Raw genomic sequence first — 23,469 nt, 5'->3', positions numbered from 1 at the left:
ACCAGAGCAGCACATGGAAACGCCATTTAGGAGCGGTACCTATTTATCTACTTGCACTTTGATGTGCTTTCAAACTGCTAGGTTGGCAGGAGCTGAGACCGAGCAACGGGAGCTCACCCCGTCGCGGGGATTCGAAAAAAGGGCTTAGCAGTAACTTTAAGCTGCTAAACTTTAGCTGGCTTCTGGCAAGTGACCTTGTGTTGCAAGTCAGAGGAATCAAGAACACAGGCCAGACAGCCAAAGATCCTAACATACCCATTATCTCTAGAGCTCTTCTGGCATTTCTGCAGGCCATTGCTGCCACCTTAAGTGATTGGTGCAGTAACTCCTCCACTGATTAGTGTTGGGCTCAGAATAGGGCCAGAGACCAGGGTCAAATTCCTCCCTCCACATACAGCTTCCTGGGAGACATTGGACCAAGCAGGATCCCCTTTCAAGTCTCCCCCCCCCCCCGGTTTTGTTGTTGTAAGCCACTTTGTAGTGTTTTTATGAAGCTGTACACCATTGAATGTGGTAGCAGCCTGGCTGCAAGATAAGGAAATGAAAACTTCCGTCTACAGATGCTTAACACAATAGAACGCTTGTTAAAAGGTTTTAACTGCAGATTAGTGTCAAACCATATTAGAGCTCAGCAGCCCACATTACCAAAGAGCTATTTTCCAGCATAAGAATTGACCTGAAAGATGTTAGCACCTAAACACACAGAGACAAATGCAAGGCAAATGATAATACTGTATTCAGTATTTCAGGCCAGGAACAAAATCTGGACTGCTCATGAGGTATCAAATATTTATGTCTGTGGTGCAGGAGATTCTGACTAAATTTCAGTAAGAACTTTCTGATAGTAAGAACTGTTTTGACACTGGAACAGACTCCCTACATGGCTCTCTCCTAGGTCTTTAAGCAGAGATTGGATGGCCACCTGTCATGTATGATCTAGTTAGTTCAGATTCCAACATTGGACTAGAATGATCCTGGGATCCCTTCCAACTCTACAGTTCTGAATATGACTGTAGCAAGAGCTACGATCAGTAGCCTGCATTCTCCTGGGAGGGACAACTGCAGGAAAATTCTACAATGACCATAGGTAACTTATGATTTGTCAGAGTTCTGATAGCAAGACCTCTACTGCATATTGACACTCCTGTATGCTCATTTAGGAAGCAGCAGAGGGTGTTATAACAAGTATACCCAGATATCCAAGAAAAAGTATTTGAAAATAGTGTAACTTTAAGTGGTAAGCAAACTTGCTTTGGATAGTCCCCCCCCCCCCGCTACCCAAGTGGCTTAGACTCCAAACCAATAAAAACTTGGTCAACTTGAGAGCTTCTAACATTTCACCTGGTATTGTTTCCAAGCCCAAATGGTCTTGCTTTGGATCGTAAGGCACCATATTCAGCTTTCACCGTTTCTGCCCCTCCTTGGAGCCATTTTACACAGTTCCCCGACAGGCATATGAAGCAGCTTTCCCGGATTAGCTTACTTTACTGCACTATTAAAGCTCATAGAAGTTAGCTATATGGATTAGAGACATATGTAGTCCACAGGTGACAAATAAGGGCCTGAGAACCTACCAACTGGAATGAGAGCTAGTGCCTCAAGATTGCAACTAAGGTACTTGAGCTGAACCTTTCAGCTAAGTGGAGGAAAAACCTATTTAGTATCACTGATGTTTATTAAATAGACTGAAACACAAGTTTGGGGCATTTCCCCAAAGGCTACCTACCAATCTACTTCCACTGAAGCAGGGTTAGAGATTAATTAACCACAACTGTAATTTAACAAGAGATTGACTAATTGCTTCCCAGTTTCCACCAGCTATTTGCAATCCCACTATAGGAGGGGATAGCTGTTAAGTGGCAAGAACCACTACCTGCTTCAATAGCACTGAATCTCAACTTCAATTTACCGTTTAACAGTTCTCCAGTTTGGCTGAATTAAAAACACTCCACCCAAGCAGTGCACCTTTGACCTTTTGAGTCTTGATGCTTGCATGTATGGATTAGCAATATCATTTGCTGAGGCTACCTTAGCTTCTAGCTTAAGGCAATTATGTAGGTTAAAGTTTGTCTACATAATATTCAAACAACTATTTCCTCCCCTTGCCAAGTATTTGCTATATATTGTTCAACGGAATGTTCAGCACATCCTCCCCTAACACATACTGATGCTAAAACACCAACCACCTAAAATGATGAAACAAGTACATTTGGGAATGCAACAGCTTTAATGAAACAAAGTGCAGTGAGGTTTACTTGGGTGGTTGTAAGTAGCAAGTTTAAATGCCACCCCTTAAACGTAGAACCAGGTGCAAGGTGGACTCCTTCTGGATGTTGTAGTCAGACAGGGTGCGGCCATCTTCCAGCTGCTTGCCAGCAAAGATCAGCCTCTGCTGGTCAGGGGGAATGCCTTCTTTGTCCTGAATCTTGGCCTTCACGTTCTCAATGGTGTCACTTGGCTCCACCTCCAAGGTGATGGTCTTGCCTGTCAAGGTCTTCACAAAGATCTGCATGCCTCCCCTCAGGCGCAGCACAAGATGGAGGGTGGACTCCTTCTGGATGTTGTAGTCAGACAGGGTGCGGCCATCTTCCAGCTGCTTGCCAGCAAAGATCAGCCTCTGCTGGTCAGGGGGAATGCCTTCTTTGTCCTGAATCTTGGCCTTCACGTTCTCAATGGTGTCACTTGGCTCCACCTCCAAGGTGATGGTCTTGCCTGTCAAGGTCTTCACAAAGATCTGCATGCCTCCCCTCAGGCGCAGCACAAGATGGAGGGTGGACTCCTTCTGGATGTTGTAGTCAGACAGGGTGCGGCCATCTTCCAGCTGCTTGCCAGCAAAGATCAGCCTCTGCTGGTCAGGGGGAATGCCTTCCTTGTCCTGAATCTTGGCCTTCACGTTCTCAATGGTGTCACTTGGCTCCACCTCCAAGGTGATGGTCTTGCCTGTCAAGGTCTTCACAAAGATCTGCATGCCTCCCCTCAGGCGCAGCACAAGATGGAGGGTGGACTCCTTCTGGATGTTGTAGTCAGACAGGGTGCGGCCATCTTCCAGCTGCTTGCCAGCAAAGATCAGCCTCTGCTGGTCAGGGGGAATGCCTTCTTTGTCCTGAATCTTGGCCTTCACGTTCTCAATGGTGTCACTTGGCTCCACCTCCAAGGTGATGGTCTTGCCTGTCAAGGTCTTCACAAAGATCTGCATGCCTCCCCTCAGGCGCAGCACAAGATGGAGGGTGGACTCCTTCTGGATGTTGTAGTCAGACAGGGTGCGGCCATCTTCCAGCTGCTTGCCAGCAAAGATCAGCCTCTGCTGGTCAGGGGGAATGCCTTCCTTGTCCTGAATCTTGGCCTTGACGTTCTCAATGGTATCACTTGGCTCCACCTCCAAGGTGATGGTTTTGCCCGTCAAGGTCTTCACAAAGATCTGCATTTTCTCTGCAAAGGGGGGGGGGGAGAAGCAGCACAATTCAGATTTGGAAAAAGGCTCACTTCATTAAAGATGCCCTGACTTAAAACAAGAAGCCAGCATCAACCCACTGACTAAACAATACCAACTCCGCTTGCCTAAGGCAGCGAGCTCCGCCCCCTTCGGACCAACAAGGCAGAAAGAGCACAGGGCTGCGCGCGCACCCCTAGCGGACTCCCCAGTACGTGACGTCACAATGCCTGAATGCGTCACAAGCGCAGACGCGTTGACGGCCTTCGCCGTGTTGTTTTTCGTCTCTTCTTCGAGGCGGCCATTTTGGACCGCAGCTCCTTTAGGGTTTTTGACCAATTCGTACACGAACGTCGGAATGACAGCAACTCGAGGAATAGATTGTAACCCCTCGCTTAAAGGCTAATGACCCCTCAAGTACCAACTAAACCGGATTCCCTTCCCGTCCCGCCAAACCACGCTCTCCTCCCACCAACCCCGCGCGCCCGACCTTCGCTTTCGCCCCCTCAGCCTTTCCAAAGTATCCCTCACGAGCCCAAATACCCTTCTGAAAACAGGCCTTCCTCCTAGCCTGAAGGGAACTTTAACGAAGAAGCCAAGCGTCGGAGGAGAAAGGAGGGCAATAAACTATATTTCCCAACGAAAATATCTCACCGCAGAGCTCGAGCCGGTCCAAGCAGACAGCAAGTTCAAAGCGAGGAGAGGCGATTTGTTCTAACTGCGCAGCTGCCCGAGACCTCCTTTTATATAGGTTTTTCGCTGAACAATAAGATCACTCCGCCAAAAGAAAGAAAACCCACCCAACAAGCCGACGTAAGAAGGACTATTTTTTCAGTCCCGCGCGTGCGCTCTGTCATTGTATGCCGAGAAGGGGAAAAGCAATGCAGAGGTGACGTCAGGAGCTGTGACACCGCCTTTTTCGGGTGTTTTTTTTTTAAACTGGGAACGCGGAAGGATAAAACTGCCTCAGCTGCGTTAAGTTGTAATTGGCGGTTGGGGGGGGGAGGGGAAAAGAAAACAATGTGTGAGGAGGGAGCCGAGGCAAAAATCCGGACTGGATTATTTTTCGCAAGCCTAGAATGGTTTGCAATAAATACTGTATATAACAATATTGTTCTTGTTATTACATATTTATTTATACCGTCCTTTTCCCCTGACGGGACTCAAGGCAACTTACAGATTTAAAAAAACAACCGCCAAAAACATAGAAAAATCAGTTCATTAAAAAAAAACATACACAATTAAACACTGATAAAATTAAAACTATATACATCAATTTATGCCCGAATGTCAGAAGCACAAGAGTCTGTCTGATCACTTTTGGAGGGGCAAGGTTGGGCCAAATCGTTCATCCCTCAGCCATGGGTCTAGGCAGGATTTGGCGGGGGGGGGAGAGAGAACCAACGTGATTGGTCAGTTAGATGAGCATTTCTATGGTTTTACTTGATGGGGGGCAGCTGCCCCCTGCCCCCCCCCCACTAGGTCCATGCCCTCAGCCTAACCTTCCTCGCAGGTTTGTTGTGGAGGAAAAAAGACACAGGGAAAGGATGTGCCTCTCCACCATCTCAATCATCCCTCAAAGAAAAGCGAGATAGGAAGGAGGGAGTCTCTCTCTCTCTCTCTCTCTCTCTCTCTCTCTCTCATCTCTCTCTCTCTCTCTCTCAAAATTAATTCATATCTCCAGTCACAGTTGTGAATATAGGTTCACATGAATATCGTATTCTGCTGCATGCACCTCCTCTCCCCCCAGGAAAGCCATAGCAAGGTTGAGACAAATCTGGTCTCTCACCATAAACCAAGTGAAGGCCCTCATCCATCCACCTGTCACTTGCTCCAGTGCTTTTCCTCCTCTCCCAGCTCCTTTTTCCTTTCTGCAAATGTGTGTTAGGCTGTGAGCCTGGTTTGCCTTTTAATATATGCACAACACTTAGCAGGGGGGAGTTGCTTAACAGAAATGAACTTATATTTAAGAAAGACGTTGGCACTCTCTACAATACCAGCTTTCAGACGGAAGGTGCAGGTGTTGGTTTTTTAAAACATAACCCACCTACACTTGAGAGAGATGGAAAAACAAGCAAGTCTGCATGTAGACCAGGCTAAACCAAAGTGAGAAATTCGGCTCAGCACAGCCCTCTCTTCCTGATGTGCTAGCTTTTTTATGCTCGGTTCTCTTCTTTTTCTCCCATGGGAGAACTTTAAAGTCTCAAGTGATACAGTCTTGAATCCTACCACCAACTCATTATGGCTACTTTGGATCCTCACTTGCCTCAGAATGGACTTATCCACTCCAGAATAGAATAAATAGAATAGAATAATTTATTATTGGCCAAGTACATTTTCCAACATACTTGGAACATAGCTGCCAAGTTATCCCTTTTTTAAAGGGATTTTCCCTTATGCTGAATAGGCTTCCTCGCGAAAAAAGGGAAAACTTGGCAGCTATGACTTGGAATTTGTTTTGGCTACATTGCAATGTAAACATACACACACTGTTCCACTCACAATACAAATAAGAAAAGAAACCCACCCATAATTGACCTCCCCTTCAGCTACACATCTACAAATTTAACAATTTAATGGCACAAGGGGAAAAACTGTTCCTGTGCCTGGCCGATTTTGTATATGAAGAATGCTGGACTAGATGGGCCTTTGTTCTGATCCTAGAAGGATCTTCTATGTCTTGAAAATGTGGGGCTCCGATTTCAACCATTTCATGTTGCTGCACATGTGTAAGACTCAGACATGAAGAACGGAGTCTGGATCCATAATCATCTACTCCTCTTTTTCATGCAGAAACCATTTCCTCTTGCCTACTTTTTGTTTATGCCCGAAAGGAAGTAGCTGCCTGAACAGCTGACTAAGCCACCAGAAAGCTGAAAAACAGGATCAACAGCAGTCCCAGCAACAGCTGTTTGATTGGATTGAGGGCTGGCCAAAGAAAAGTTCACATGACTGGTTGTATTGTTCTCTTTGTAGCTCATGGGGGTTTCCTTTGGAGCCTGTGTGAACTGGAGGCCAGGGCTATATTAACAAAAGCAGATGCAACCTTCCAAAGTTGCAACAAAAAAACCCAAAATACTTCTGAGACTAACTGAGCTTCACACACATGTTTGGTTTTGAAACTGTTTTCCTGTTGACAAATTCTAGCCATGTTGGCTTGTTATAGCAAACATACAAACAGTTTAAGGTGGCATAAGACTCAACACATTTTTTACATTTGCTCATTTACAAATACAGGTTTGGGTCTCGGTCTGAGCATGCAGCACCAGTTTCCCCAAATGTCCACCTGCAAAAACTCAAGACTTTTGTCTCCTTCACTAGCTACAGTCATATCCACACCATACATAAAGCATGTTGTTTCGCCAAATAATGGTGAGAAGTGCACTGTAGTTTAAATGATGCTGGAAATTATAGCTCTGTGAGGGGTAAACTACAGTCTCCCAAGATTCTTTGGGGGAAGCCATGACTGTTTGGGATAAACCATAGAATCTTCTTGTCCAACCCCCCTCAATGCAGGAATCCCAGCTCAAAAATCCCTGACAGATGGCCATCCAACCTCTATCCAAAAACATCTAAAGAAGGAGAGTCCACTACCTTCCCAGGTACTCCATTCCACTGTTGAATGGTCTTACTGTCAGGAGGTTCTTCCTCGTGTTTAGTCATACAGTAATCACCTTTATTCTTATTTGAATCCGTTGGTTCACAATCCATGCAAACTTGCTCCATCTTCCATGTGACAGCCTTTCTGATATTTGAATATGGCTATCATATCACCTATCGGACTTCTCTTCTACAGGCTAAGAATACCTATGGTAAGTTCATAACCATTCTTCATAAGGCCTGGTTTTCAGATGCTTTATCATAATGGTTGCTCTCTTTTGTATATCAATGTTCTTCAAATTTATGGTATGGGTGACTGTCCCAGTGCCCAAACTATTTATCTCTGGGTCCTCCACAAAGCAAATGCTATGCATCCAGAATATAGCAGCCACCAGCCATCAAAACTAACAGAGCTTATTTTAAGGAGGGGCAAGAGGGGTCTTGGCCTACCTATTTATTTTGTACCCAGGCTACCTAGTTCTTATTATCTTTGGGTCTCAGCATTCTAACCTGTTACATGTGTTAGTTTAATAGAAAATCATATAAATACTTATAAATTTAACTTTTTGAACATAGCTTTTAATTAAAGCATTTTACATATCCATGGGGTCACGAAGAGTCGGACACGACTAAACGACTAAACAACAACAACATTTCTATAGAAGCACACTATTCAACTGTCCATGCTGACTGGGGCAGATGAGAGTTGGAGTCTGCAGGGACAGAGGTTCCTCCCACCAGCCACCCCCCCCCCCCCGAAATAGATTATAGTAGCTTCAGAATGACTTGCTTGTCATTGCATGTTTGGCCTGCATGCATAGTGCTGAATGATGGCACTGAGAGAGGAGTCACAACTTTACATAATGGGTTGCTTTGGTCATGTAATTAGTGCCTTAGTTATTTTGGCGCTGCTAATCCAGTGGTTTGACTTCAAGGCAGATGGATGCCAATCTTCTTATTAAGTTAGATTTGCACACCTGATTGTAAATGATCATCTTCCCAACCTCCTGGCATTTCTTAAACTGCCAGCCAAGGAGATGTGGTTGGTTGGTTGGTTGGTTGGAAGTTCCTACCTAAGGGATTACTGACAAGAATATCAGAAACGGCAGGCATGCTTTAAATAGCTGGTGGGTGGGTGTGCGTTCAAGAAATACATATTTTTTCTTGCATTTCAGAAGTTTGCAGTCTGCTAGTGCAATCTGTTCTGTATTGTGCCTGAACTGACATTAAAAAAAAAATCAATACAAAACATTTATGGAAGAGCAAGAAGCCTCACAAATCCACCACTGTAAATATGCTTCATTAGTGTCCAGTTATCAAAACAAATTAACGTTGCCAAACTTGTTTCCTCCAGATAAATTCGCGAAAGCTGGAAATCAAGAGCATTTTCTGGAAAGGAAGGAAAAAATGGAGATGCCGGGGATTGAACCCGGGGCCTCATACATGCAAAGCATGCGCTCTACCACTGAGCTACATCCCCTGGGCAGCAAACTTATTTCCTACGAAATGGGATAGCAAAATAATTTAATACAGTATCATGAGCTGTAATTTATGATATAATCGTAAAAGCGCCTAGGATTTGGTAGTGGGGAAAAAGATTATGTCGAAAAATGAAGGGGCGGGGGTGAAAGCGGCGGAGGAAATAAAATGTACATAACCGAATTACAAGTTTACGTGCTCACTGTGGGCGCCCAAGCTTTGCAACGCTAAAGAGAAGCAACAACACATCTGCAACGCAGCCCAGAACGTGCAGCCCATTAACTGGACAAAACCCCTTTTCAAAAAGTGCCCGAAACAGTGCTCATGTTGTGGAAAATAATTCAAACAAGCTACGGATTTGCTTGCAATCCTTTGCACCTCGCCCATGTCACTTCTTTGTGTCCGCGCATGCAAATCGTAGCATTTCATGACTGAGCAATGGAGGCAAGGGAAGAAAGCACGCATTTCAGCAAACAGCATATTTTAACTGTAAAAAGGGCGAAAGCATGCATTTCACAGAATATTGAACACCCCTCCCTCCCCCCAAAAAATCATTTTTAAAATGTAATGAAAAGTGTTGGGGAAGGGGGAAAAAAGTAGAACCTCCCCGTCGGGGAATTGAACCCCGGTCTCCCGCGTGACAGGCGGGGATACTTACCACTATACTAACGAGGAAGAGCTTTATGTAGCGTTCAGAAAAACGTCACTTGACACTACAGTCAGGTCGATCTGTGTGCCATTCCTTGGCAGTGAGAGTTCCTGTTTGCAAAGCAGAGGGTTTTGCAAACACTAGGAGCGATTTAGGAGCCGCGAATGCAAAACCTGCGTTATAGTTGCATTTATTCACGCAAACAAAACGTACACTTAGTTCCTAGCAGAAGAAAGGATGAGACAGTTGCTGGGTTCACAAAGCCTCTGCAAAATCTAAATCTCACCAGTCTCTCTGTTAAGGCTGCTCACCCCGCCGTCATAGGAAAATGTCCTTAGTTAATTTAAACATTGTAAGGCGGTGAGAGGGGTGATTTAATGCTCCCGCTCCGGCCAACCTGAAATGAAATGATATGCAATGTGAAAAACATGCTGTTGAAACATTCAGCTCCTTCTTTCTTTTTTTTTGCTTGGGCAGGCACTGCGCCGCACAATACATTTCTGATCTCAGGAAAATGCCAACCGGGTAGGCAAGGAGGGTTTTTTTTAAAAAAATAGGAAAAGCCTGCCGAAACCCGGGATCGAACCAGGGACCTTTAGATCTTCAGTCTAACGCTCTCCCAACTGAGCTATTTCGGCTGATAAAAATTGCTTTTACCCGGGTGGTACTACTTCACTATGATGTGTTTGCAGCCTGACACAGGAGTAAGTCCCCTTTGAGCTCAGTGAGACTCGCCTCTGACAGAGGATTGTGCTATAAAACTGTTTGCTGGGTATGTCTTTAAGAGGCTTACTACAGAACCTAGACTAGCAAATTTACCATGGATCTTAAGCTGGTTGGAGACCTGGGCCTAAACTAACAAAATGAATTTTAATAGGGACAAATATAAAGTTCTGCACTTAGGCAGGAATAACCAGATGCACAAATATAAGATGGGGGACACCTGGCTTAATAGCAGAAAAGGATACTGGGGTCTTGGTGGACCACAAGCTTAACATGAGTCAACAGTGTGAGATAGCAAGAAAAAATGTGAATGCTATTACAGTCATACCTCGGTTTAAGTACGCCTCCGTTTGAGTATTTTCAGTTTAAGTACTCCGCGGACCTGTCTGGAACGGATTAATCCACTTTCCATTGCTTTCAATGGGAAAGTTCGCTTCAGGTTAAGTATGCTTCAGTTTAAGTACAGACTTCCAGAACCAATTGTGTTTGTAAACCGAGTATACCTGGAATCCTGTGTCCAATTCTGGATACCACAATTTAAGAAGGATGTTGACAAGCTGGAACGTGTGCAGAGGAGGGCAACCAAGACGATCAAGGGTCTGGAAACCAAGCCTTATGAGGAACAGTTGAAGGAGCTGGGTATGTTTAGCCTGGAAAATATTATTAAGGGCCGTCACGTGGAGGAAGGAGCAAGCTTGTTTTCTTCTGCTCTAGAGGGTAGTACTCGAACCAATGGCTTCAAATTACAGGAAAGGAGATTCCGACTAAACATCAGGAAATAGCTGTTCGACAGTAGAACGGACACCCTTGAGAAGTTGTAGACTTTCATTCCTTGGAGGTTTTGAAGCAGAGGTTGGATGACCATCTGTCATGGATGCTTTAGCAGAGATTCCTGCATTGCTGGGGGTTGGACTAGATGACCCCTGGGGTCCCTTCCAACTCTACAATTCTATGACAGTGACTGTTCACAGGCCTGGCAACAGAGGATGGTAATGCTGGGTATTTGCTAGGGCCTCAAGGCAGAAGAGGGTCCACAGCTCTAGCAGTGCTACAATTTCCACTTTTGCCAAAGTGTCAAAGAATTCAACCTCAGATGATTCTCAGTCTGATGCCCCACCTTTGCCAGGTGAGGAAGCACTCCCTGGGGGTCTTGTGCCCAGAGCCAGGTTGGGATCCTCCTCACTCTGCCATGAAGCTCACCGTGTGACATTTGACCTGTCACTCTTCCTCATATCACAGGATTGTTTCATGTACACCACCTTGAGCTTCTTGGAGAATAGATGGGAAATAATAAGTTTAATTAACCACCACCATATTAATCCCAGAAGCAGCACAGTACTTTCACAACAGGGGGAAATGAGTGATGTTATGCTAAGCAAATTAACACGTGGGACAGGAAACCTTTTTCATTTAGAATCATAGAGTTGGAAGAGACCACAAGGGCCATCCAGTCCAACCCCCTGCCAAGCAGGAAACACCATCAAAGCATTCCTGATATATGGCCGTCAAGCCTCCGCTTAAAGACCTCCAAAGAAGGAGACTCCACCACACTCCTTGGCAGCAAATTCCACTGCCGAACAGCTCTTACTGTCAGGAAGTTCTTCCTAATGTTTAGGTGGAATCTTCTTTCTTGTAGTTTGAAACCATTGCTCCGTGTCCACTTCTCTGGAGCAGCAGAAAACAACCTTTCTCCCTCCTCTGTATGACATCCTTTTATATATTTTAACATAGCTATCATATCACCCCTGAACCTTTTCTTCTCCAGGCTAAACATGCCCAGCTCCCTAAGCCGTTCCTCATAAGGCATTGTTTCCAGGCCTTTGACCATTTTGGTTGCCCTCCTCTGGACACGTTCCAGCTTGTCAGTATCTTTCTTGAACTGTGGTGCCCAGAACTGGACAGTACTCCAGGTGAGGTCTGACCAGAGCAGAATACAGTGGTACTATTACTTCCCTTGATCTAGATGCTATACTCCTATTGATGCAGCCCAGAATTGCATTGGCTTTTTTAGCTGCTGCATCACACTGTTGACTCATGTCAAGTTTGTGGTCTACCAAGACTCCTAGATCCTTTTTGACATGTACTGCTCTCAAGCCAGGTGTTCCCCATCCTGTATTTGTGCCTTTCATTTTTTTTTTGCCCAAGTGTAGTACTTTACATTTCTCTCTGTTAAAATTCATCTTGTTTGCTTTGGCCCAGTTGTCTAATCTGTTAAGGTCATTCTGAAGTGTGATCCTGTCCTCTGGGGTATTAGCCATCCCTTCCAATTTGGTGTCATCTGCAAACTTGATCATCTGCAAACTTGAAACCATTGCTCCGTGTCCACTTATCTGGAGCAGCAGAAAACAACCTTTCTCCCTCCTCTATATGATATCCTTTTATATATTTTAACATGGCTATCATATCACCCCTTAACCTTCTCTTATCCAGGCTAAACATGCCCAGCTCCCTAAGCCATTCCTCATAAGGCATCGATTCCAGGCCTTTTACCAATTGGGTTGCCCTCTTCTGGACACATTCCAGTTTGTCAGTATCCTTCTTGAACTGTGGTGCCCAGAACTGGATACAGTACTCCAGGTGAGGTCTGACCAGAGCAGAATACAGTGGTACTATTACTTCCCTTGATCTAGATCAGGCATCTCCAAACTTCGGCCCTCCAGATGTTTTGGACTACAATTACCATCTTCCCCGACCACTGGTCCTGTTAGCTAGAGATCATGGGAGTTGTAGACCAAAACATCTGGAGGGCCACAGTTTGGGGGTGCCTGATCTAGATGCTATACTCTTATTGATGCAGCCCAGAATTGCATTAGCTTTTTTAGTTGCTGTATCACACTGTTGACTCATGTCACGTTTGTGCTCTACCAAGACTCCTAGGTCCTTTTCATATCTCTCAAGCCAGGTGTCACCCATCTGGTATTTGTGCCTTTAATCCCCCCCAGTGTAGTACTTTACATTTCTCCCTGTTAAAATTCATCTTGTTTGCTTTGGCCCAGTTGTCTAATCTGTTAAGGTCATTTTGAAGTGTGATCCTGTCCTCTGGAGTATTAGCCACCCCTCCCAATTTGGTGTCGTCTGCAAACTTGCTCAGGATGCCCTCAAGCCCATCATCCAAGTCATTGATAAAGATGTTGAATAAGACTGGGCCCAAGACAGAACCCTGGGGCACCCCACTAGTCACTTCTCTCCAGGATGAAGAGGAGCCATTGATGAGCACCCTTTGGGTTCGGTCAGTCAGCCATTTACAAATCCACTGAACAGTAGCATTGTCTAGCCTGCATTTTACCAGCTTCTTTACAAGAATATCATGGGGCACCTTGTCAAATCAAGATAGGCTACATCCACAGTGTTCCCTTCATCTACCAGGCTTGTAATTCTGTCAAAAAATGAGATCAGATTAGTCTGACATGACTTATTTTTCAGAAATTTCTTGCACAATAATTAAAAGCTGTTAATTAGCAGCAATTTTCTTCCTAATACAGTAGCTCCAAATATATTTGAGGCCTGAGTGCTGGCACCAAGATCCAGAGCTGCATGTGCACCTTCCCTAGCTCAAAAAATTATAAATTTAAAATTTGTGGCTTGCCAGCGGCAAATAAGTAACAATAGCTCTGGAAAAAAAATGCAGATAAATTCCCCAAGACTAAGTACAAAACGCACACACAAATTAAAACAAACCAAGCTGCAAACAAACAGATCAGACACTATGATTTCATGTCCCCATAATCTACTACTGTACTTTTATCTTTCTTTGCAAATTAAGCAATACTTTTTAATTATACTTTTCAATTTTCCTGCATTTATAATCTGTTTTGCAAGCCAATGCTTCCTATGGAAAATTAGAGGAAAAGCATGACTCAATACAGTAATTATAATATTACTTATGGCCAGCCTGCTTTTTTGGTTAGAGAAAGATGACAAACCCCCATAATTCCTATCATGTTGCAGGGGAGGGGAGGAAAATTATCTGGCACCTCCCCGTCGGGGAATCGAACCCCGGTCTCCCGCGTGACAGGCGGGGATACTTACCACTATACTAACGAGGAACTACCTGAAAAAAAGCTTTCACAAACCGCTGATAACACAAGCAAGAATATTTCCTCTCTTTTTTGGCAGCTTTGCAAAGTAGAGGAAGTTACCACGAAGTGCAGCCCGACGTGACATACAACTGCATACGGTCCATATGCAGTTCTTTGTTCGTTTGTTTATAAGTAAGTAAGTAACATGAAACAACAAACCCTGCAAAGACAGGAAGCAATTTGAAAAGTATTGACATGGATTGCCTTAAATGGAGGAGGGAAACTTTGCTGCGTCTGCACTAGAGCTTCTGTGCATGAGGTGACTTCTGCAGCTTTAGATTCCATCTTGCTCCTTGAACAAAACTCCGTTGTACCTTCGAGGTTAGAGGACGTAGCATAAAGCGTCCGGGCCTCTAATTCAAATTGAAATGCCAGAAATTAAAAAAGGAAGCGAAAAAAAACAAAGATACAGAGGAACCTTTTGGAAGAAGGAAACAGACCGGTGGAATGGTCCAATTTACATTGTAAAACCTTTCTGAGAACAATCCGCTAGTCTTGGGGATGTAGCTCAGTGGTAGAGCGCATGCTTTGCATGTATGAGGCCCCGGGTTCAATCCCCGGCATCTCCACTTTTATTTCCCTTCCATTTGTTACATTTAGTTTATGAAATAGAATGTGTCTTTTGCTTTCCTTTGCGCGCAATGGATTCAATTTCTTTCAGTACTACCTCATGTTGTTTTTGTTTTTTGTTTTGGCAATGCTGCAAATATGCCATCCCCTAAACCAGGGAAATTAAAGTGCAGTCTGAGGCAACGCAAAAGGGTCTTAAAAATACTCACATCATTATAAAGATTTAAATCTTTTCATATTCTTTTATTATTTTTAACAAATAATGGGTGTTGGTCACTAGGCAGCACAAAGTACAGTCACAATGTGTTAAGGCAGGAAGTAACAGCAGCATGCAGAATTAAATAACTAAGCCAAGAAGCATGACTTGCAAGGGCTCTGGGTGACAAGTCATAAAATAAAGAAACATAAACCAATCAGCATCAAAAGTATTTTTATTTTTATTAGCTTTGCCACATATTTCTCTACAGCTTGTGCAAGTTTTATCTGTGGAAGCCACAGACCACATCCTAGCATGTGTCAAGGTGCTGTCATCGACTCCTGGCTGGTTGTCCAGAAAAGTATAAAGACAAGGAAAAGTTTCTTACAGTTCTTTTTTATTTCAGACTTTACAGAGAGGCTACAGAACCCAGCCTCTTGGATAATGGCGTCGCCTCGAGTGACTCTCCATCCCCCTTCTCACCCACTTCCTCATTCATCTTCACCTCCTCTACGGGTGCTGCTACGGTATGTGCCCTCTGCCTTTGAGCTCTTTGCTCTCCTGCTTTTAAGGCTTGCCAGGTTCTGGGAGATGGAGGGTCTGAAATGCTTTCTAGTGACAACGTGTCAGCCAGCTGCCACTCCAGTTTTGCCTCCTCCTCCCATCATTTCCCAAGTTTTTCCCTCATCTGCCTGAGCTGTGACCTCCTGCAAACCCCTGTTGTAAATCCATACTATCTTCCTCTTCCTCCTCCATCGAAGGGTCAGGATGGGGAGGTGGTCTCCACCACTCCTCCTCCTCCTCCTCTGTCCAGCTCCTGACAGCATGCCACCTGCATCTTTCCCCAGCGTGCTGCCACAATGAGGTGGTTTATCAGTCTTAAAAGGCAGAACCTTGTGGCACCCCCTAAAAAGCAAAGCTAAGCTGAGCTCCATTTGATTTAATCATTTTCTTAATTATTGGGAGCAGGAGCCGTTGGAGATTGCCCAACCCTGAAGAGAACCATACATTTTCATTTCAAGGTTGATGGTGTGCCAAAGGATTCAGGGACTGGGGGGCTGTCAGAGAAATTAAACAATAGCATACTCAACTATTAAGAGTACGGTAAAAGAAAAATGAACCTTTGGATAGTACTGCTTCATTGTTTATATGCTGCAGAAAAGTGGTCAGGTTCTTCCACCCGAATCACAAAGGTCTACCTGGGCAGATACAATTCCACACTATTGGTCTCAATCTTAATTTTTTTTAAAAAAGTATTGATATATTGATATGTATTTTCTTTGATGCTTTCAAGACCATCTGTCCCCTGCATAGTGGAATATACACTGTACATACACCATACATTTAAAGTGTATGTTTTCATGTTCTAACTTGCCCTAGAACCTCAGAGGGTAGGGCAGGTCAATTAATTGATCAATTAAGAACAAGAATCATCATGGGAACTGTAGTTTAAACCTCACAGAGCTATTATCACCCACAAGAAACTACAGTTCCCAGGATTCTTTGGGAAAGTTATGTGCTTTAAAGGTATGGTGCACAGAGAGTACACATGGGTGGCTCAGTGGTTTAGACCACAGCTTGTTGATCTGGGGCTTGTCAATCACAAGGTTGGTGGTTCAAATCCGCTCCACAGGGTGATCGCCCATTGCTCTGTCCCAGCTCCTGCCAACCTATAGCAGTTCGAAAGCACACCAGCACAAGTAGATTGTTGCTGCTGTGACGGGAAGGTAAGTGGTGTTTCCGTGCGCTCTGGTTTCTGTCACGTTCTCCTGTTGTGCCATAAGTGGTTTAGTCCTGCTGGCCACGACCTGGAAAGCTGTCTGTGGACAAACGCCGGCTCCCTCGGCCTGAAAGCGAGACGAGCACCACACCCCTTGGTTGCCTTTGACTGGAATTAACTGTCTAGGGGTTCTTTCTCTTGCTGGGGTTGCCCAAAATATTTAGCAGAAAACTTAAGAGGAGACATGGTTTCAAACAGTTGCACCATAAAAGTTCACAAAACCCCAAGCATGAGTAAGAGACTTGTCTTCGCTGTGATTGGGATTTTTTAACTCTCCTGGTGCCCCAGCCAGGACGGCATACGGTCAGGGATGATGGGAACTGTACTCCTGCAGCATCTGGAGAGCCCGTTTCCACATATTTGCCAGCTTCTTTTTCTCCTGACTCTGGTGTTTCATTTATAAAATAGTTTCCACCACAATGTGGTTCCAGTGGCTTTCAGCATGTACAAGTGTAACGTCTGGTGCCCAAACCTGCAGATATTAAAGAAGCAGCCTTAAATAAGCCTTGCTTTCCTGTGTTTTGCTGGTCCATGGCAGTCCTGTCACCAGAGGTTAGGGTGGGAGATTAGACAAAGAAGAGCATTTTTTACTTGTTTGCCTTCTGCAAAGTTTCAGAGAATTCCCCGAAGTTTCATCATTTGGGGGTCAAAACTCCAGTGTCAGGAACAAATTAGAAATTTCCCCATAGGAACTGATGGAAATCGTTGAATCATTTCATGAATATTTGCCTAACAAACAATTTCCCGAGAATGCCTTGAATTAAGATAGCAGGACATGCATGTATAAAATCCAGGTAAGTACTTCTCCCCTCTCGCTGCTGCCCCAATTTTACGCCTTTAATTTGAAAGGAGCTGCCTTTTAGTGAAACAGGCTTGTAGTCCTGCCTTTTTGTTTAACTGTGTGAAAAGCTGCTGTTCAGTGTCCTAGCCAGCCACAACCTCCTCCACAATACCCCAATCTCTCTCTCTCAGCCGTTTCTCTATTTTTCCACTTTCACCTCTCAGCATTCTGTGGTAATTAAGAACATTGTTTTTTGGGGAAGGGGAGCCACCTCCTTTTCTCCAGGCTGCTCCAGCTACCTCTTGTGTGCTGTTCTGGCCTACGTAAGGAACAGCACTTGCAGACTTGAGAATCAGAAACAAGAGGAGCAAATAGGGAAACCTACAAGAAAATGTAACATGGAGCAGAAGCAGTTCAGTACAGTGGTACCTCAGGATACGAACGGGATCCGTTCTGGAGCCCCGTACGCATCCAGAGCAGTACTTACCCTGAAGCGCTGAATCTGCGCATGCTCCCGTGTCATTTGGCGCTTCTGCACATGTGCGTGAACTCATTCACCACGTCTGCGCATCCACAAATCGCCGAACCCAGAAGTAACCTGTTCCGCTACTTCCAGGTTTGGCGCATACGTATCCCGTGTCATACGCAACCTGAAGCATATGTAACTAAAGGTATGACTGTATTTCAGACATTTCATTCCACCCCCCCCCACCTGCTTTTCCATTCCAATTCTTCAGTCAGTCAGCTTTCTGTAGCTAAGAATGCTTAATCCTCACTGAGATGGTCTGAGGATTGTTCCTCATCCCTTCACACAGGGTTCTCTCCTGCCCACACCTACCCATAACATCTCTTATTGGATGTGGGTGGTACCATTTTGGCTACATGAGTACTCACAGCCTGAACTAGCCTTGTCCTCCAACCTGGTGCCCTCCATATGTTTTGGATTATTACTCCTATAACCCCTAACCATTGACTGTGCTGGCTGGGGCTGATGGGAGGTGTATCCACACCTGGAGGGCACCAGGTTGGAGAAGGCTGATGCCCTGAGAATCAGGAAGCAGAGAGAGGAGACAGACTCAAGAGATGGCAAAACACACAGTGGAGTAGAAAAACCAATAATGAGGCCAGACTTTCTCCAGAAAAAAACATTGATATCACTATTGCACAATTAGTATTTTTTACAAACATAGGGCAATACACACACACACACACACACACACACACACACACACACACACACACACAGTATATATATATAATTAACAACACATACACACACGAAGCTCCCATGACTGTGGCTTCAACAGAAATAAGGCACAGTAATGGTGGCTCAGCAGTTTTCTAGAAATGAGTCGTGGAATCATAGAATTGTAAAGTTGGAAAGGACCTTAAGGATCATCTAGTCCAACCCCTTGCAATGCAGGAATATGCCTCTGTCCCACATGGGGATCAAATCTGCAACCTTGGCATTATCTAACCAAATGAGCTACCCAGGATGGTGGTGGTGGTTGCTATATATTAAATTTCTATACCCCCCTTCATCCAAAGATCACAGGGAAGTTTATGGTATAAAGCTGTTGGATGCCCAACTCCCATCCACCCCAGCCAGGGTGACCTGCAGTCAAGGACAGGTCCTGCTGTCAAGTAGTTCCCTTTTTTTAAGGGAAATTCCCTTATGTTGAATAGGCTTCCTCGCGAGAAAAGGGAAAACTGGAAAGCTATGGTCAAGGATGATGGGAGTTACAAGTCCAGAAACATCTGGATATCTGATTCCCACCATCCCCAATCACTAGCTTCCTGAAGGGATAGAGATAGGGAAAGGACAGGGAAAGGCAACTTGACAAGAGCTAAGCAGGTGGGGTGGGCAGAAGTGACCGGAGGGGGTAGCACTGCTTCTAAAAATCCAAATGTGCCCATGGGCCAAAATAAGTTGGTAATTCCTGTTACAAACACACACAGCCTTGACAGCTTCACAGTCAATCCAACTCCAACCCCCAAATCCTTTGCATGTGGGAGTCCAAAATACAGTGGGCCTGCATGGATCATGGGTGGGGTGCTCCTTAGGAGGAAATTGATCCTGCTTGAAGAATCCTCTCTTTCCATTCAAATACAGACATCGATTTTCCTTGTGTTTTCATAGCTGGTGCTGGTTCCAGGACAGGGTGGATGATATGAGCTTGCATGAAAGATCATGGTGGCAAGGGTGGCCAGATTTTAGATACCTGTTGGTGTGTAACTTCCGGGATCCACTGGCAATATTCTGACAACAAATCTTTAAAAAGAGAAAGGAAACCATCAAGAGTGAACACTTAACAAACAGAATTTCAGAAACAGAGTGCAATCTTATGGGTCAAGGGAAGTCTGGGGGAAAAGATATAAGTCTTCACATGACATCTGAAGCAACTAACAGAAGATGCTTCATAGATGTCCTAGTGTTGTTGTGCAGATTATTCTGTTTTTCACACTTCTATAAACCAATTTGGAATGTTCTGATGGAAGGAGTGGGGGGCTAACAAATATTATAAATAAATGATTTTAAAAAACCTGAAGCCACACAGCAAATTGTACTGTACTCTGCAAAATCCAACTGGTGTGCGGCAGGCATAACAATGCTGTTGGCTGGATAGTCACAGTTAGGTCATGCCAGGGTCAAACACCAAGTCTCTGCCCCCATTGTCTAGTAAAGGTAAAGGGACCCCTGACCATTAGGTCCAGTCGTGGATGCCTCTGGGGTTGTGGCGCTCATCTCGCGTTATTGGCCGAGGGAGCCGGCGTACAGCTTCCAGGTCATGTGGCCAGCATGACTAAGCCGCTTCTGGCGAACCAGAGCAGCACACGGAAACGGCGTTTACCTTCCCGCTGTAGCAGTACCAATTTATCTACAGTGATGCCTCGCTATATGAATGCCCTGCTAGACAAATTTTTCGCTAGACGAATGGGTTTTGCGATTGGAGGTTGCCTCGCAAGACGACTAGGTTTTCTATGGCCGCCGCTTCGTCTTGCGAAGCGTGGCCATGAAAAGGCGAAGCGGCAGCGAGTCAACCTCCGATCACAAAACCTATTCCTCTAACGAAAGGGGAACCAGCTGTAGTGGGGGAAGAAGGCAAAGGAAGATCAGCTGTCAGCGCCTGTCAGCTGATCTTCCTTTGCCTTCTTCTCCCGCTACAGCTGGTTCCCCTTTTGTGTCCTGCTGGTCTCTGCCGGTTGCCGCGAGCAGTGAGGGGAAGAAGGGGGGAAGCGGAGTATGAGGTTGGCTGGAAGCACTAAAGGGTGGGTGGAGGGTTGGGTGGTGGAGGGGAGCTTATAAGATTGTATTTTAGTTAATCAGTGATAATTTTTGAATATTTTGTTTTATTGTTTTATTATTTGTTTATTGATTTATTGATTACTTTGAAAAAAAATAGTATAGTGGTATATCTAGCAATGATCCCTACTGTGCGGTATCCCAGTGCTGTATCACCTATAAACAATGAAGGCCTGCAGGCCTGCCTCTTGTGCTCCAGGGAGACAGGTAACAAATTCCTGTGCTCATCTTCAAAACCACAAGTAACTGATTGCTCATAGCTGCCAAGTTTTCGCTTTTCTCGCGAGGAAGCCTATTCAGCATAAGGGAAAATCCCTGTAAAAAAGGGATAACATGGCAGCTATGCTGATTGCTACTGTGTCGTCACCCGGACTCCAAAAACCATGGGTGGGTGACAGTGGGTGACCTACCTCCATGAACCGTTCTTAAAAGTTGCTTTAGAAATTCTAACACTGGACACAGAAATATTTGGGAGGAAATAGTTTTGGATTGTTTGTTTGCAAGCAGTGAAGGGGGAACCAGTTGCTGTTGGCCTACAACTCCCAGAAGCCCTAGCCGGCATGGCCAATGGTCAGGCATGAGGGCAGATGTAGTTCCAGCACATCTGGAGGACCACAGTATGTTGGAACATACTTCCAAGGGAGAACCCAACAAATCATCTCACTCACACACAGTTTGGGTAGAAGGTCGATGTGGCTCAAAAATAAAGTTAAAATAAATCCACAAGAATGGTGAAGTGTGCTCCTTGTACACCTAAACAGCTTACATTTTGGGTTCTTCTTCCAGGCAGCAAGTAAAGCATCCCTGTTATCCACATTTTCAGAGACAAGAGCTTGCAGCAGTGACTCTGTCCTTGGTTGGAGCCTGCAGGGATTCCCAAAGCAGATAGGCAATAGTTCAGCACATAGATTAAACGTATGCTCAAAACTCTGAAGAAGCTCAAATGGCTCAGTTCTCAGGAAAAATCTCCCCCCGCTCAGATAAAATATGGTCCCTGAAGAAATCAGGATTTTTATTTTTATGCCGTGTCTCTCTAGGAGCAACCCAAAACAGTGTGGTTTAAATCAGTGCAGTTCTGAAAGGTCCAGTCTGCTATATTGATTCAAAATGTCTAATTGTAGCCAAAGAGATGATAATCTGCACCTTGACATTGGGAACCATCATGCAAAATTAGATTGCATTATCTTAAGAGGTGTCCAAATCCATAGTGAATTGACAAAGAAATACATTGAAGACTATGTGAAAGTTCAGTTATTCTAAGAAACAAAAAAATACTGAGTTCTATAAACAGGTAATCCAATTTGTTAGTTTCTATGGCTGTGTACGCCCCTCACTCCCCCCACCACATCTGAGCTGACTTCAGGAATTCCTTACGCAGATCCAGCCCCAAATCGACTGGGGTGGGAAATGTTTAACTAGGGTTTTTTTAATCCTGTCTGATTGGGAGGGGGGCAGGGAAGGAGCAAATTCAAAATTTTTCTGTTTCATTAATTTAATTTTCATCTCAATCTCTTGATTAACAAACATCAAAAATTGTGCTTGTAGGAATTTAATTGCTTGACATACTTTATCCTTTGGTTTTGCGATTAACTCCTTCTCCATGCTCAGTAGGGCATCTAACATCTCCTACTTCTTTTTTCTCGTTTCTCTCTCACTGTCTACAAGCTGCCCCAAAACTCCTAAAACAGCAGCTGGTTTGCTGTGGTAGCAACACCGGCTTCCTTTTCCCCTTGCGGCAAACCAGGTCCTGTGTTAATTATGTTGCTTTGAATGTATACTTTGTATTTTACTTTCTTCAGTAATGTTTTATTCTGGATTGTTTTATTCAATGCTTTAATGAGGTGGTTTTTTCCTGAAAAATATAAAGCAGTATAGAAAACAACAACTTACTTGGACCAGGTTTTCAGCATTGTCACTGGACTGGACAACAAGCAGCTACTGTAAGCAGCCAGTTTTTTAACAACCTAAAAGAAGGAACAAGTTTTACAATCAATTTTAGAGCCACCATGCATTTCAAGGCAATGGGCTGTAAAACACTGAGGCTCTAATTAATTTGCTTGTTGAAAATGGGCATTAGAATTCATTGTTTCATTTCAGGTACTCACAGCCCACCCTTCAATATAATTCGCAGGATGTCTTGCAAAATCCTCATTGGACATTTACCGGTAGGTGCAACTCAGCACCCACACGGGTTTGTGTAGGTTAAGACGGATAGAGGCAGGGATCTCCAGCTTCCAAAACTATCCCTAGACCTTCTGATAACGAAGAGGCAAGCATGGCTTCTTTGTTTTCTCCAACTAGGTTAGAGAAACCTAGCTAGGACTATATAACTGCTTCTTTATTTTATGCCAAGTCTCAGTCTGAATACATTTCAACTAAAGGTGTACTCCAAGCAAGGAGTTGTTTAACTAACAAAATCTATACATTAAGAATCCTAACAACAGTAATGAAAATACTGTAATATACATAGATATATAAACACAAGGAATTAGGTGGAGAAAAATGTTCTTACCTTCCCTTCCAATAAGAACTTAGTGAAATATTTGTAGCACTCAAGGCCTTCTGGGTAATCCACTTCTATAGGAGGAAGCTGCCAGCCTACCCGATCTGCAGAGAGGTTACCAGACTTTGTTAAGGCACTAATCCACACTCATCCTCTTCATTTTGCTTCTCTCAGCAGAAGGCTGAGGAGGCAGGAGGGAAGGAGAAGGGCGGTGAAGTCTCCACATTGCAAGCTGGCTCTTGTTTGTGTACAGGGCCAGCCTAAGACATTTGGCACCTAAGGCAACCCACAAAATGCCCCCTTGCACCGCTGCCAGGGAACAAGGGTAGACCGAAGATCTACATTGGGAACAAGGGGAGCAATCAAATCAACCTT

General features: G+C 44.5%; 2 protein-coding genes and 5 non-coding genes across 7 annotated transcripts in view; 1 reads left to right on the top strand and 6 right to left on the bottom strand.

Annotated features, from left to right (window-relative positions):
• Positions 1-2,208: 2,208 nt before the first annotated feature.
• On the bottom strand, positions 2,209-4,240 carry UBC (ubiquitin C). The gene is made up of 2 exons (XM_035098737.2): positions 4,085-4,240; positions 2,209-3,429 (listed from the first exon to the last, which is right to left on the bottom strand). Exon 2 carries the CDS (start codon positions 3,422-3,424, stop codon positions 2,279-2,281), a length of 1,146 nt encoding a protein of 381 aa, XP_034954628.1. The 5' UTR covers positions 3,425-3,429; positions 4,085-4,240; the 3' UTR covers positions 2,209-2,278.
• A 4,198-nt stretch (positions 4,241-8,438) lies between these two features.
• On the bottom strand, positions 8,439-8,510 carry TRNAA-UGC (transfer RNA alanine (anticodon UGC)). The gene has a single exon. It is a non-coding gene; the product is annotated as a tRNA-Ala (tRNA).
• Positions 8,511-9,112: 602 nt separating this feature from the next.
• TRNAD-GUC (transfer RNA aspartic acid (anticodon GUC)) lies at positions 9,113-9,184 on the bottom strand. The gene has a single exon. It is a non-coding gene; the product is annotated as a tRNA-Asp (tRNA).
• Positions 9,185-9,723: 539 nt separating this feature from the next.
• Positions 9,724-9,796, bottom strand: TRNAF-GAA (transfer RNA phenylalanine (anticodon GAA)). Its single transcript has one exon. It is a non-coding gene; the product is annotated as a tRNA-Phe (tRNA).
• A 4,059-nt stretch (positions 9,797-13,855) lies between these two features.
• TRNAD-GUC (transfer RNA aspartic acid (anticodon GUC)) lies at positions 13,856-13,927 on the bottom strand. Its single transcript has one exon. It is a non-coding gene; the product is annotated as a tRNA-Asp (tRNA).
• Positions 13,928-14,457: 530 nt separating this feature from the next.
• On the top strand, positions 14,458-14,529 carry TRNAA-UGC (transfer RNA alanine (anticodon UGC)). Its single transcript has one exon. It is a non-coding gene; the product is annotated as a tRNA-Ala (tRNA).
• A 423-nt stretch (positions 14,530-14,952) lies between these two features.
• Positions 14,953-23,469, bottom strand: part of DHX37 (DEAH-box helicase 37) — a 47,771-nt gene continuing 39,254 nt past the window's right edge. The window contains exons 24-27 of the mRNA XM_035098235.2: positions 23,104-23,198; positions 22,482-22,555; positions 21,358-21,455; positions 14,953-19,559 (exon numbers count right to left, since the gene is read on the bottom strand). Of these exons, the coding sequence (XP_034954126.1) occupies positions 19,477-19,559; positions 21,358-21,455; positions 22,482-22,555; positions 23,104-23,198 (350 nt within the window). The 3' untranslated portion in view covers positions 14,953-19,476. The remainder of the gene's footprint in view (positions 19,560-21,357; positions 21,456-22,481; positions 22,556-23,103; positions 23,199-23,469) is intronic.

This window comes from Zootoca vivipara, chromosome 17 (genome assembly GCF_963506605.1).
Source record: "Zootoca vivipara chromosome 17, rZooViv1.1, whole genome shotgun sequence".
Lineage (NCBI taxonomy): Eukaryota > Metazoa > Chordata > Lepidosauria > Squamata > Lacertidae > Zootoca > Zootoca vivipara.
The sequence above is the reverse complement of the archived record's forward strand: the minus strand, read 5'-3'. Positions and strand labels throughout refer to the sequence as shown.